General features: G+C 41.2%; 1 protein-coding gene across 1 annotated transcript in view; it reads right to left on the reverse strand.

The window, feature by feature from the left end:
* LOC117415837 (von Willebrand factor-like) overlaps positions 1-14,410 on the reverse strand; it is a 56,557-nt gene that overhangs the window by 23,614 nt on the left and 18,533 nt on the right. Inside the window, 13 exon segments of the mRNA XM_034026685.3 lie at positions 383-541; positions 1,493-1,649; positions 2,686-2,784; positions 4,131-4,271; positions 4,569-4,715; positions 5,573-5,707; positions 6,564-6,672; positions 6,674-6,700; positions 7,059-7,162; positions 8,437-8,591; positions 9,038-9,132; positions 13,078-13,318; positions 13,970-14,182. Of these exon segments, the coding sequence (XP_033882576.3) occupies positions 383-541; positions 1,493-1,649; positions 2,686-2,784; positions 4,131-4,271; positions 4,569-4,715; positions 5,573-5,707; positions 6,564-6,672; positions 6,674-6,700; positions 7,059-7,162; positions 8,437-8,591; positions 9,038-9,132; positions 13,078-13,318; positions 13,970-14,182 (1,782 nt within the window).

The following is a 14,410-nucleotide window of genomic DNA, read 5'->3' on the forward strand; positions in this document are numbered from 1 at the left end:
TATCCTTAACCCTTTTCTGATACAACTGTGTACTTATATAGATTGTGCAAAAAGATGTACACATTCATTAATTAAGTCTATTAGTATTACTATGTTGATAAATTGAATATATTTATATCTATATTTGTATTCAATGCTTCAAAGATTAATGTGCTGTGGTTGTTTTACTCATGAGGTTAGCCAGAGTCATATTCAGCTGTTCTCATTCGTGGAATATCTACAGTACTTTTTATATTCATGGATGGGCACTGCAATAAAGTAACATCTATAAGCCTCGGACACAAACGTTTCTGCTAGTGCCGCCATCAGTGCCCGATTAAGACTATCACAGAAATAAGAGGTTCATAATTGGCGGTTTTGGGGTAACACTGCCCATACTAACCTGGGGGGCAGTTTGCATGGCACCCCTCCACACACTGCAGAGGGCACCCCAGGGGTTCAGGGTGCTGGCAGGTGATGGGGCAGGCTGGGGCGCAGGCATTGTACCTCCACTCGCACGCAAACTCCGGCTCCACTGCATTCAGCTCCTCACAGCTCAGAGCTGCAAACACAACACAAGTGGACAGTATTAGATGCATAATTGTTTAGAGCTGTCCTTGGGAGAATGGTGATATTGGGTGCTGTCAGGCACATGATGAGATATCTTATAACAATAATAGATGCCCTACACACAAGGTATTTACTGATATTATAGAACGGTAAGGATCATCCTCTTAATAATTTAATAGGCTTTGTGATGTCATAGCTGTGGAGATATTGCAGGACATTGGTTCACTTTAAATCTATTTTTCTTTGACCTCATAGCCATTGTATAACCCCAATATAGCACTCCAGAGTGTGTGCCACTATTGGATACTGGATGTATTTTTTTCACGGTGGCTTATTTCATTTCATGGTCCAAAAATAGGTATTTTTAAAAATAATATTTAGAAAACAGAAAAAAATGCAGTGCCGCGTTCAAAATGTATAATTTTCTCTACAGTTATTACACAACAAATGATTCTAAATATGTAAATACATGAAAAACAGTAAATGCTAAATTGATGAATGTTTTTTTTTTTTATGTCCACCTTTTAAAACACGTTCTATTTTCACCATCAGTGAATTATCAAACAAAATAAAAACAACAGACATGTGAAATGTCCCCTTCTTGTACGGGACAGAGCGATCTTTTGCAGAACTATTTCCGATCTTTGATGCAGCTGGTATCTTACAGTGCAGACATTTCAAAGAAAACGTGCAGCTCTATGCTGTGTGTTCAATCATTAACCGGAAGCAAACTAAACCGGCTGCCAGGTTCCTAAAAAGTTTGTTGTATTTATTTTTAAGTGCTAAAAAAAAAAAAATGTGTACATTTACACTATTCATTTAAAAATTGGAAGGCAATGGTTAATTCATGGAAATCGTGAAATCATCTAAAAATGACACACACCCTGTCGTGCCATATTGCTTAAGCACAAAATACATAGCCCTCCTGTTGCTATAAACTCACGGCACAGACTGTTTGACCTCCAGTGAATGAGGACCCCATGCTGGGCGCACTCTTGTGCATAAGCAGCCACGGCATCACAGAAACACACACAGTCTCCGATGGACGGGCAGGAGCAGGTGTCGTAGGTGCAGATCTCCAGGTAGGGCTCCGGGTCCACCTGGAAAGCAAACAACCTTGTCTTTATATTGTAGGGGATCGGCTTTGTCTTCTTTCAAATCAACAGCTACATCTCCCTATAGAATGAACTAATTTTGCTTCATAAAGTCGAATGAAACTTGCTGAATAATGTTACGTTAACATATTGAATTGCATACCGCTTTGTAGTTTTCCATATACTTAACGAAAAACTGACAAATTGAAAAATGTGACATTTTGAAATCTAGTATGAAATACTGTACTACTATTATGGCTTCCGGTAGACTTTTTCAAACTCAGTTTGTAGTTCTTTTGATTACATGATGTTAAATAAAAGGTCTAAATTATGTTCATTTACTAAAATTCTAGGTGATGCAAAAGTTCTGGCCACTGTTTTTTAAAAAAAAAATTAGGTTCAATAGTGTATAAACTATAACAATTTTACATTGTAACTATGCATAATAACATTGTAATCATGTGTAAGCACACATGTATTTACTATGTAACTACTATGTAAAAACACAGTAATTAGAGACACTTCATGTAGTGTTACCCAAATAAAATAAATTCATAACTAAAATGAGTACATTGAGAAAAAATAATACAGCTAGACTAAACTAAACTAAACTAAATGTGCTTGTGAAAGCCGTAGAGTGTAAATGAAACGTCATCTCTCCTCCTTGTAGTATGCTATGGCATTAATCTGTGAAACCTGCTGTTTACTGCTGGACTGCCTGGTTATCTAAAGAGTAAGTCACTTCAAATGCCACTGGAATCGCTTTTCACTTTTACTGTTTTGTGTCAATCATTCTGAGACGTTCTGTGTTTTCATCCTATGATCTCTAAATCTGCCGTTACTTGGCTTTGAGCTTCATCTGAGCCTACTTTTTAGCTGGCCCTATCGTGTTTAATAATTGAAAAGATAATGCGATCTAAACAGTAGCTGACTTATACATCACTTTCTCTGTGGGGTCACTATTGAGCAGTTTTACTGCAGGGTTCAGGATTTTCCTGTGGGTTCTTTGGGGCCCCCTCTGTGAGCCTCCATGATTGCTTACCAGCTTGTTGCATTCCTTGAAGAGTTCACTGACCAGCACGCTGCAGGACTGCTCCACTGAAACCAGCTTCATGATGCTGTCACTGCACTGGGAAGGCAGCTGCAAAGACAACCCAAATCAGCACTGCTTTCTATATGTAAGACAAGTGAGGGTCTGGAACCAACTCCCCATTAATGTTGTTGAAGCTGACTCCCTGGGATCCTTCAAGAAGCTGCTTGATGAGATTCTGGGATCAATAAGCTACTAACAACCAAACGAGCAAGATGGGCTGAATGGCCTCCTCTCGTTTGTAAACTTTCTTATGTTCTTATGTTCTTATGACACTGTGCTTAAACCAGAAATAACTCTTGGTCCGAGATGAATAACTCGGCTCCAACCAGTGCTAAGGTTAAATCTGTCAAAATAGAAATAAAGTATGCTGTATGACATGGTAAAATACATATTTTTAAAGCAACTGTATACTCATTTTGATAAGCTGTATAAAGTGAAAGCATTTTTCACTTTAGGTATTGGACAATTGCAGTGACACTAAACAGATTTTATTGGGACTTCACCAACAGTAACCTTGCGAAATGATAATAATGTGACTGACAGGCACTTACAGGACATTGCAGTGGATTGACATTGCAGTGAACTGACAGTCAGGGTATTATCAAGTACTTGAGCTAAAGAATGTCCTGATCGAGTTTAATCCCAATTTGATAAGCAGTGTCAAAATGTAACATACAGATATAATGTAGGTACTTAAAAGGGATGCTTAATGCTGTTCAACATAACTTGAACCATGACCCTTTTTCTTCTAGTCCATTCAAACTTTGTAATGTAGGATTACCGTAACTACCTGCATAAAAACCTCTGGGTGTGAGAATTTCAATTTCCAGTCAGTAATCAGTGATATAAAAACAATAGGCACTCGTGTGTGAAAATGTTACGCTTTGTACTTTAATCAGGCATCTTAAATAACTTCTAAAAAGTCTCCTGGGTTTTGCCATGTGTGGCTAAGTGTTTCTTTTCTCTTACTATTTGAAATGAATTGCGTGTGTGGCCTATTAAAGTCATCAATTAAATTAGACAATTACTAATTTGCCTGTTCTGACAATTTTTTAGGATACATTAGTAAACCTGCAGACTCGGGTGACCTTATTCATACTGTGATGAGAAATGTCTTCAGTTCAGAGCAGTTAGCCTGATTGCTCAAACTCCTGCCACCTGGTCATCTCAATAATATACCTAAACAAGGGGAGTTCTGAACCTCAGGACTGGGTGCTGCAGGGCTAGTGTGAGTGTCTAACCCTGTATACAACAAAGGCCCATAACTCAAGGGGTGTAATCCAAAACTATGATCCGGTTCTGCTCTGAAACAGCCCCGAGTTTCAGTGCAGGTCCAGCCATGTTGATCAGACACCCACTTCGTTAGCCTGTAGTTTATCATTGCTGTATCCTACCTGCACAGCGTCCGCACAGCTGGGATTGACTTTCCAAGAATCCCCGAAGTCCGAAGGCTCCACCTCCACCTGGTTGTTGCTGCTCTGCAAATCGTTGTTTTGAATTCCATCAAAGTTCCCGCACAGCCCGCACACTTTGTTCTGTAAGAACCAGCAACAACAGCAAGTCACATTTCTACAGCGCCTTTCATCACAAGCATCCCAAAGCACTTCACACACACACATACACGTAAAAGAACAATCAAACCATTAAATTAAAAAAAAGAAATTTTAAAAAATGTGGTTTTAATTGTAAGATTAGAAAAACAAAGGTAAAAAGACAGTTTGTAAAAAGAGAACCCAGGAAAGCACCTACTACAAAATATCAGCAGACTTGGTTCTAAATGTATGGGACCTTTACTAACTCCTCTCAGTTAAGGCAGGTTTGTGCGCACATACCCGGTACTGTCCTTTGAGGTGCACTGTGACTCTTGTCCCCAGATCCCACGTCACAGAGATCCCTTTCCCCAGCAGCAGGATGAAGTACAGCCCTGATCGGATAATCTCCACCTCTGTCTCGTCCTTTACAGGCCTCCTCATCGTCACCTGAGCACAGGACAAACAAGCCACATTAATACCAGCTGAACCTTTTAATCGTGTGGAACCAAAACTTACAAACGACAGGAGGCCATTCGGCCTGTCTAAACAAGTGATTCTGCCTCAACAACATGACTAGGCAGCCCATTCCATCCCCTCACCACTCTCTGTGTGAAGAAGAGTCTCCTTCAGCAACATGACTAGGTAACCCATTCCATCCCCTCACCACTCTCTGTGTGAAGAAGAGTCTCCTTCAGCAACATGACTAGGTAACCCATTCCATCCCCTCACCACTCTCTGTGTGAAGAAGAGTCTCCTTCAGCAACATGACTAGGTAACCCATTCCATCCCCTCACCACTCTCTGTGTGAAGAAGAGTCTCCTTCAGCAACATGACCAGTTAACCCATTCAATTCCCTCACCACTCTCTGTGTAAAGAAGAGTCTCCTTTAGCAACATGACCAGGTAACCCATTCAATCCCCTCACCACTCTTTGTGTAAAGAAGAGTCTCCTTCAGATATGTAATCAAAGAAAGTACAAAATGATATCGCAATAGTTTACTACAGTAGTACAGTATTTCATGTTATATTTCGAAATGTCACATTTTTCTATTTTTATCAGTTTTTCATTAAGTATATGGTATAAAGCGTTGTGTAATTTAATATGTTAACGTAACATTATTCAGCAGCTTTCATTCGACTTTATGAAGCAAAATAAGTTAATTCTACTCGATGATGCAAAACATTTGACCATAGTTGTGTATATATATATATATATATATATATATATATATATATATATATATATATATACACACACTGGCACCCCATTGCTGGCAGCCTCCCCACAGATACTGCACTCCTCACCACTCCATTGGCCAGCTCTATGACTCCTCCCTCATACAGCACTGTGGTGACTTTAGAGCACCTCTGGCCCTGCACTCCACAGCCACTCTTCTCCACCAGTATGCGGAATGTGCCCTCGTTGCCATTGCAGTAATCCTGGAGAGGCAAAATGCACATGAGTTACCTGTAACAGCTGGGCAAGTTGAATGGCTTCCTTGTGGTCTATTCATTAAAGAGCAATTCACTTCGGATTTTCCCCCTACCTTTTTATGATTCTGCGTGGTTCTAATTACTCAAATAGCTTGTCTGTGTAACAGGGCGGAGGCTGGGTGTGAACCAGCGACCCCGCACACTGCAAGCGAGTGTCTTAACCACAATGCAAAAGAGCCGGGCTCGTCTGCATTCGTGGTGTTAGAGCTTTTGAACTCATCTCGCTGTTACATCTGTTTTCAAGTTTATCGCAGCTAATAAAATAACAGCACACATTATTCATACCATGCCCATGAATTATTCACTCAAATGAGAGGCAACTAGAACTGAAAAGCAGTCCCTCAACTCCTGCAGGCAAAGCATATATGTGTGAAACTTGAATGTGGTGAAAGTGTTTGAAGTCCAGCTGTGTAGAAACCCGTTCTCGTAATTGTCTTTAAGAAGTATTTAACGAAAAGTCAATTTACGTCCTTGGTACGCCAGTACAACAGTAAAAAGGGTGGCGCCCTAGATGAGAGAAAAATAATCTTCCAATCAGCTTTTAAAACACTCAATGCGGAAGGTAACTGCCATTGATTGGTACCCGGTTGTAAAAATCAATACTGGTTTTGAAATCAACACATAAATGAATGGATGTATTTAATACCTGCCGATAAATACTTCTTAAAGAGTTTTTCAGCCAGTGCTTCATTATTTGGTGTTACTATATTATTAAATATTATTATTATTATGAGTGGAGTCTCTCTGCTGATCCGGTAGATCTGTGTTCCATTCTCATGTGTAAATGTGATCGCTGGCTCACCTGCACCAGCACGTACTGGCAGAGTCCTGGGAACGTGTACTTCACGCCATCAAAGGTCAGGTAGTTCGCCTCGCCAATGGACTTACAGGACCCGTCACAGACCTGGTTTACACTGCCACTTTCTGTCATGACACACACTGTCAAACACGTTACAATCAGATGGAAATCTGAACAGGGCAGTCTGTCGCAGCGGTTCTCAAACTGGGGGGCGCCCAGCTTGCTGACCAGTGACTTTGGCATAAGTAGAGTTGCTAATGTAAATGATTGGAGAGATGAAGTATGTGCAGAAATGTATGGGAAAGGAACACATGGTAAACAATTAACCACAGTGACATTGTAAAAGGGAGTAGTTAGTGGTTGGTTGCACTTGAATGGAGTAACAGCCTTTCAATTGATAATTAGTAAGATAACAGAAACCAACTGCAGTCAATAGTATGGCTTTCACTGTGAAAGCAGTGTGGGTGAGTGCAGGACAGTGGGGTCTGATTGATTTACCAGGTGTTGCAGTCCATGGAGACTGCCTGACCGGGACGGAATTCCCTGCCGTTGTGGAAGCAGGGACACTGCTCCGGGGCCACGCAGCGCATCCTGTGTCGGACCTATAAAAACAAACATATTCATGAGGACAGTGTGCTTACTGCTGGCTTTCTACCCCAGTACCCTGATAGCATTGGTTTCACTGAGCTCCCCAGGTCCTGCCTCTATTGTCACATGACGTACCACACGGGCTCAAAAGGCAAAAGCTGGACTGTGTTATAAAAGGTTTATTGTTGATTTAAGGTTCATGAAGGGCAGCAGTGTGGAGTAGTGGTTAGGGCTCTGGACTCTTGACCGGAGGGTTGTGGGTTCAATCCCCAGTGGTGGACACTGCTGTTGTACCCTTGAGCAAGGTACTTTACCTAGATTGCTCCAGTAAAAACCCAACTGTATAAATGGGTAATTGTATGTTAAAAATAATGTGATATCTGTATAATGTGAAATAATGTATAATGTGATATCTTGTAACAATTGTAAGTCGCCCTGGATAAGGGCGTCTGCTAAGAAATAAATAATAATAATAATAATGAAAGAGCTTTTAGCAAGGAGCTACATCTTTTCCTGCAGGGGATCCATAAACCAATGCAGCTATTTTAGTTAGAGGCAGCAATAAAAACAATCCCATATTTAGACAGCCTGAATAATGTAAGAGTGGGAATAGGGTATATAACTGACTACATGTAAAAATGTTACACCTGCTCCCAAACCCGTTAAAGTGTTAGTGTTTTGCCAATATGAGATTTTGCCTGGGCACATTTAATGTGTATACAATAAAAGCAAGCATTTTGTTAAGGAATGATGCATGTATTTTCCTAACATCATGGTATGGGGTGATACCCACTTCTCTCTATTAATATAAGCCAGATCCACACTTCTATTACCAGTAGGGTTGGCTGACTCTAACTGCTGACAGACACTGTTGTCCAGCACGTCCACAACATAATATTCTGTTGGCCAATGTGGTTTCTTTAGCATAGCTGTCCCGGTCCTGGAGGGCCATTCCACTCCAGGTTTAACAGGTAAAATGAGATCATGAACAACTTCAGGATCTGGATGGAGGTTTAATTGGTTAAGTTCTAGAATTTAGAACAGGGTTGGAACAAAGACCAGGAGTGGAAGCACAGCTTTAGAGTTGCTTTGTCTTGGTTGGAAACATGACAAACACTGTTACACTGTTACAGCAACAACTTGATTTAGCAAATGCTGAGAAAAAAAGTGTGCACAACCCACTGTAAATGGAGTATAATGAGGCCATTGAATTCTGTTCCAAAATCAATGTGCTTGACTGGTGCTGATAACTCTCTGTTCTCTGAAGCAGGTGCAGAATGTCCCTTACCCGTCCAGGAGGACACATGCAGCCTGAGATGCAGCCCTGGCTCACACACTCCAGATCGTAGTTCTGGCAGGTTTTGGTGCACTCTATCCCCTCTTCTCTAGGGCTGCTGCACACAAACATGTCCATAGGGGGTCTGCAGGACAGCGCTCTTCTCACTGACAAAGAGAGGCATCAATTAATATAAGGTTAGAGATCAGGAGGCATTTTCATGAGGTTTAACTATTGTAACCATGTGATATGTAGCTCCCCGTGAAAATTTCCATTGCTGAAAGTATAGTGTAAATATCCATCTTTTTTCACTTAAAATTAAATAGAGCAAATGTTTGCCTTATGGACACACTCCCTGTTACACTGCATTTAGGAACCTGGCAGCTGGTTTAGTTTGCTTCCGGTTAATGACTGAACACACACTGCATAGAGCTGCACGGTTTCTTTAGAATGTCTTCAATGAAAAAGACACCAGCTGCATCAAAGATCGGAAACAGTTCTGGTAAAGATCGTTCTGTCTAGTGCAAGAAGGGGACTTTACACACAGGTGATGCAAAGCACACAGTAATTCGAGACACTGAATGTTAGCGATGCAGTAAGGAAAACCCTGTACCTCGTGTGGATGGCAAGACGTTCATGAGGTGGTCAGACAGCACGGCACTGGGGAGGTCACTGGAGCTGCAGTGCATTGAACCCTCTTCACAGGAACTGGGAATCAAACATACAAGAGTGAGGAACCCTGACGCTCACACCAAACAGAGGCCACAACATGGAGTTTAAAGCCATGCTTCTTTTTTTTAAAAAGACAATAGGATACATATAGTATATAGATACATTATATCATCATCATCATCATCTTCAGCCTTTTTCAATCAACTGCTGGATGAAAGAATCCCCAGTGTTCTTCCACAAAAGTCTGTCTGCTGCGTCCCTCATCCACGTTGCTCCGACGTGTTTCCTAATTTCATCTTGCCATCTTACTGCAGGTCTTCTTCTTGGTCGCTTCGTATCTCTTGGGATCTAGTCTAGTGTCTCCTTGGTCCAGCAATGGTCTGTTCTTCTTGCTACATGTCCAGCCCACTGCCATTTCAGTTCTTTCGCTCTTATAATAACATTGCATACTTTTGTTTGCACTCTTATCCATTCCTTCCTTTTCCTGTCTCTTCTTGTTATTCCCAGCATCTTTCCATACTCCGTTGAGTCGTTTGTAATTTTTGAGTCATTTTTGCATTGAGGGTCCAGGTGTCACATCCATAATTTAGCACTGGCAGCACGGATTCGAAGTCGAAGACTTTCCCCTTGAGGCATAAGGGTAGTTTCCCTTTCAGAACCATGCTTAATCTTCCAAAGGCACTCCAGCCCATTTTTACTCTTCTGTTGATTTTACACATTTGGTTCTCCGTTGCCGAAACTAACTGTCCTAAGTATACGTAGTTATTGACTTCTTCAAGCTTGATCCCATTGACTTCAGTTGCGTGGTATATTTATTGAACATGACTTGAGTCTTCTTCAGGTTCATTTTCAAACCCGCTTTGATGCTAGCCTCGTGTAGTTCTTGTATTCTTGTTTGTAATTCTTCTGGGCACATTGTAAATATGAGGATGTCGTAGGTGATTCAAGTAGGCTCCATTGATCTTCAGCCCCTTATTTTCCCAATCCAGTGTTTTGAAAATGTCCTCTAGGGTGGCCATGAAGAGCTTTGGAGAAATTGTATCTCCTTGACAAACTCCTTTTTTAATCTTGATTTTGTCACTGTTTTTATGGTCTTACTGTGGATGTTGCCGAGTCAAATTTATCTTGGAGTCTGTTGGTGAGTATCTTGGTAGAATTTTTTTAGATTAGGAAGTAAGCTAATAGGTCTGTAGTTCTTGAGGTCTTCTTTATCTCCTTATGTAAAAGTATCACCAATGCGTTGTTCCAGTCATTTGTCACTTTCTTTTGCTTAATACAATCTGTAAAAATACGCGACAGTATTTGTCAGTTCTTCTTTCACGATGTCAATCGTTATGCCGTCTTCTCCGGGTGCCTTTCCTGTCTTCATGTTTGATAGCATGTTTCACTTCTTCCAGTAGAACGTCTGGAACTTCTTCCTTGGCTTGCATTTTTTTTAAATATAATTTTCTGTAAAAGTCTTCAACTCTCTTCAAAATCAATTTGCAGTTCTTGATGACAGTCCCGTCCTCATGTTTGATTGCTGAAATCTGTTTTTTCCTGATGACTAGTCTTTGTTTTGCTTTTTTCATGCTTTGGTTGTTTTCAATAGTTTTCTCTACCAACCTACAGTTGAACAACCGTATATCCTCAGTAATGTGCTTTCTTACTGCCTTGCAGAGCTCAATGTATTCAATCTTTGACTTCAGAGCTGCTGTTTGTTTCATTTCCCTTCTTTTCTTCATGAGGTCTTTTGTTTCTTGCGTGATCTTATGGTCACATTTTGTACTCCAGTTGTGTGTTCCAGCGATGTTTTTTGCTGTTTCTGCAATTACTTGCATCACTTCCTCATAGATTTTGTTTACCTTGATTTGCTTCATCTTTTTGCAGATCTTGAAGAGTGCTGAATCTATTCTTCAGTTCCAGTTTAAACACCAGGCTTTGATTCTGGCGCATTTCTACATTGATTGTGTTGGATTTCGTCCTCACGAGTTTCGCTCTCTCAAGTGCTGTGTTAAGGTGTATTTTGCATCTTACAAGTCTGTGGTCACTTCCTGTGTTAAAAATTGTTTAGTACTGAGACATCTTGTGTGGTGTGCTTCTTGTTGGTGAGTATGTAGTCAATTTCATTCTAAACTCCGTTGGATCCTCTCAATGTCCATTTCTTGATGGGTTTCTTCTGGAAGAAGGTGTTCATGATGACTAAGTTCTTGTTCTCTGCAAATTCGTCTAGTCTGTCGCCCCTCTCGTTCCTGTCGCCATGTCCAAATTTGCCGATCGAATTCTCGTCTTCTTGCTGGGCTCCTACTTTGGCGTTGAAGTCACCGATGATGAACTTATAGTGGCTTTTCCCATTTTCGTGTAGTTCTTGTACTTCATAAAAATCTTTGACTTCTTCATCCGAATAGCTTGTTGTTGGTGCATATACTTGGATGACCTGAAGTTCATACTTTCTTGAAACTTTCACTATCAGTCTCGCGGACATCTCTACCACGTTATTCTTGATTCTCTTGTGGACACCTCCTGTTCATCCATCTGTAGTGCCTCAGTAGAAGGGAAGATGTCCACTCTTGAGTTCTAGTAGTCCTTTGTCTTTTTGCCATACTTCGCTTAGTCCTACAATGTCCCACTTGATTCTTCCAAGTTTTTGTTCCAACTCTTGAAGTCTTGCTTTACCTGAAAGAGATCTGCAGGTGTACATGGCCAGGGTCAGTGTTCTGTTGCAGCCTGAAATCGTAACCCGGTGATTCTTAGCACCCTCTGCCCTCATGCCTAACTGGCCGCTGCCTTGGTCGGCGGCAATCCAGCCTCTGGGGAATGAGGGCCATGTTTTTGTCTGTGGGGGGTGGCGGGGGGGGGGGGGGTTGGCCATAACTCACCACGCTGGCTAGGCTGGTTGGTGAGTGCCCCTTCCACAGCATGGTTGAACCTGCCAGAGTCAGGGGACCCCGCTGTACTTCGTCTTGAGAACCCGTTGTCACCCTCCTCCCACTTTGAGGCAGTGGAGATTGGACTTTAGGAGGGATATATATATATATATATATATATATATATATATATATATATATATATATATATATATATATATATATATCAAATAGAATGAATAAAAAATAATATTTAACTGTTACATCCAGTTCAATTCCTATTGGTCAACACTTTACTTGAGCACATTATAACTCATAGCAATATAGAGGTAATATAAATACAGTATAAATATGAAGATAGTAACATGGTTTCTCATCCATGTCAGTGTAAAATAAGAGGATGCTTTATACCAGATGTTTTGTTTTTTTTAATTCTCAGGTTTTTAATTTAAAGACTAGGAGTTAAAGCCTTGCTGATCGCTCCTTTTAAAAGAATAAGCAATGTTATCACTGCTCTGCTTATCTTTGTGTTTCTGTTTTTCTTTCCCCAAGTAGAGATTTAGAAGTCTAGCCTGCAGCCTCCTGGCCTCTCATCACTGCCTGTGTGCTGCGTCTGTTTGTTTCAATGACAGCTTGAGCCTCTAATAGCTTGTGAATGATTAAATGACTTGATGAATTCATTAAAAACTGCTCAATCTTAAAACGTTCCCCCAAAACACCCATCCTTTAAACATAACCATTCCTGAGCACTCATTGCCGTGGGTATTGCAATGTGCAAGTAGTTCACAAACTGTGCAGCAGACAAGTCTTTCAGCTACTGCCTTCATCCCTGTTCCTCTGGAAAGGTCATGCATTGATTTTGTATAATTTTTTAAGTAAACTGTTTTGTATTGCAGTGTCGTGTTGTTATACTACATGGTATACTCTGCATGGTATATAATACTGCAATACTAATATGGCTTTGCGATATCATTTTGTTGTTTCTTTGATGACATGATGTTAAATAAAAGATCTAAATTATGTTCATATAGTTTTTTTTTGTCTCAATCCTACAATTGTAGGTGGTGCACAGCTTTTGGCCATAGCTGTATGTGTGATCTCCATTGTTAAGAACGGTGTGCAGTTGTGCTCTTACCATATGGAGAAGTGGCTAGAGACAACATCACCAGGCTGGAAAACGCCTCCGTCATAATGGCAGGCGCACTGGGCCCTGGGCACACACTCCCCGTGGTCGTCAGCGTACAGCCCCGGGGGGCAGTAGCAGCCCTCCATACACAGCTCCCTGCAGTCCGTGTCAGGGAAGGACAGTGAGCGGCAGGTCTGGTTACAGGGGCTCCCACACTGCTGGTACACATGGTCCTCAGCACAGCTCATCTCTGCGGGATAATTCCACTCATGAGTGCATACACGACAGCCAAGAGGTTCCTCTCAACTGGCTGTCTCAGAGGTATGGCGGCTCCAAAGCTTATTCAGACAATTCAAGGGCAAGGGTCTGTAGTGATGGCCAAAAATGAAATGTTGTACTATGTTGTTGTTTCACCTTTAATGGAAATACCATAGGGGGTATATGTGTCTTAATGAGGCTGGAAATTGACAAGGAGACCATAAACTGGCAAGGACTCCTACACCCGTGAAACTTTTTTAATTGACGCTAATGCCAGATTTGCTTCACAAACAGAATGGAATTAAATACAGCTGCTAAGAAACCACTCAAATCTAGATATGTGTTCCTCTAATAAAACATACACCCAGAGCAGTGTGTTTGCAGTTTATAGAAACATTAACAATTTCACTTTCAAATGCAGCTTACTAAATCAACCAATGTGTCGGATTAGTTATAGCATTTAAACTATCGGAATGCTGTTACACAGTTTAACCGTACTGGATCTTAAAGAACTATGGCTAATGAAATAGAACATTTTTGGTGCCACTGTTTATGTGTTTGGCCTCAGAGTGAAACTTCTATTGTGTCTGTATGGGACAACAGCTTTTTTGTAAGCCTGGTTTCAGGGTGAAGCCTCCCTTACCGCAGAAATCGGGCGTTCTCCAGTTAATCAAGACCCCCTTCCTGGCACAGGCGGTAGCGTAGCTGGAGACAGCAGAGCACAGGCACTCCTTCCCATCCGAGCAGGAACAGACGTCATAGCGGCAGTTCTTCACAAACGGAGCAGGGTTCACCTCGTAGTGGCAGGGTTCGAACTCCGGCGACGTGAGCACAGAGCAGGCCTCTGCATACCGCACTGAAACGAAAAGCGATACAGACTTAATCCATTAAGCACCATTGTCTTCATTTGAGGACAGGCTACTTTGTAGATTTTTTTGGAGCATTTTTAACTGGCATCTTTAACTGTATTGTTATGCTAACTGACTCTAACTTTGTTAACCGCAAAAGATAATACACACCTCCACAGCTGTAAAGACAATATAGAATACAAGGATAACTGGAAAACGCTAGGCGCTGACCATCA

Source organism: Acipenser ruthenus, chromosome 7 (genome assembly GCF_902713425.1).
Source record: "Acipenser ruthenus chromosome 7, fAciRut3.2 maternal haplotype, whole genome shotgun sequence".
Lineage (NCBI taxonomy): Eukaryota > Metazoa > Chordata > Actinopteri > Acipenseriformes > Acipenseridae > Acipenser > Acipenser ruthenus.